This window comes from Echinococcus granulosus (genome assembly GCF_000524195.1).
Source record: "Echinococcus granulosus chromosome Unknown EG_S00074, whole genome shotgun sequence".
NCBI lineage: Eukaryota > Metazoa > Platyhelminthes > Cestoda > Cyclophyllidea > Taeniidae > Echinococcus > Echinococcus granulosus.
Window position 1 is genome coordinate 350,191 of NW_020170454.1, and position 1,004 is coordinate 351,194.

Genomic DNA, 1,004 nt, shown 5'->3' on the forward strand with positions numbered 1-1,004 from the left:
CATAGTCCTCCTTTGTGGCGCCTAAGTCGATGTCCATCCAATTCAAGGTCTTCTCACACATCATTAGTATGTCTTCAGTCGACTCCCTTGATGTCTTTTGCTTCATTTCTTCCCCCTCGATTTTTAATTTTATGCTAAAGATGCAGTTCTCTAACTTGATCCTCGCTTCCATCCTACTTTTCTCCTTCTCATCCGCCTGCTTGAACGTCTCTGCATCATTCATCATCTGCTCGATCTCTTCCCCCGTCAGACGACCCGTGGTGTTAACGATGGTGATGCTCTTCTCCTTCCCCACCGACTTGTCCACCGCCGACACGTTGAGAATGCCATTGAGGTCAATACCGAAGGTCACTTTAATCTGGGGCACACCACGCGGCGCCGGTGAGATACCTGACAACTGAAACTCGCCCAACAAGTTGTTGTCATTCACCATCGCGCGCTCACCCTCATACACTTTGACCAACACACTTGGTTGATTGTCTGACCAGGTGGAGAAGATCTTTGTGTTCTTTGCCGTAATCTTCGTATTGCGCTTTATCAACGTGGTCATTACACCACCTGCGGTCGCCACACCCAGTGATAATGGTGTTATCTCCAGCAGCTGCAAATCCTCCACCACCTCCGAATTTTCGCAAGTCAGATTTGATGCTAGCAACGTTGCACCGTACGCCACTGCCTCGTCTGGAATTATGGACTTGTTCAGCTTACTGCAAGGAAAGATGTCCTGCAACATTTTTTCCACTTTGGGAATACGCGTTGATCCACCCACCAACACAATCTCGTTGATGTCAGCCGTATCCAACTTGGCATCACTCAGCGCCATCTTCACCGCATCCATCGTTCGGTTAAAGAAAACCGAGCACAAATGCTCAAATCGGGCCCGTGTGAGGTTTGCACTGAAATCTATGCCCTCAAACAACGATTCTAATTCTATATTTGTGTCCTCAGCCCAACTCAACGACTTCTTTGCGTCCTCACATGCTTTTCGCAGATGGCCAATGGCT

At 48.4% G+C, this 1,004-nt stretch overlaps 1 protein-coding gene across 1 annotated transcript in view; it reads right to left on the reverse strand. All coding sequences in view use genetic code 11, as the record gives it.

Moving 5' to 3' along the window:
• EGR_07327 (Heat shock cognate protein) overlaps positions 1-226 on the reverse strand; it is a gene marked incomplete at both ends in the record, with an annotated part of 3,667 nt that extends 3,441 nt beyond the window's left edge. Inside the window, one exon of the mRNA XM_024496576.1 lies at positions 58-226. Within this exon, the coding sequence (XP_024349052.1) occupies positions 58-226 (169 nt within the window). The remainder of the gene's footprint in view (positions 1-57) is intronic.
• Between the last annotated feature and the right edge of the window lie 778 nt (positions 227-1,004).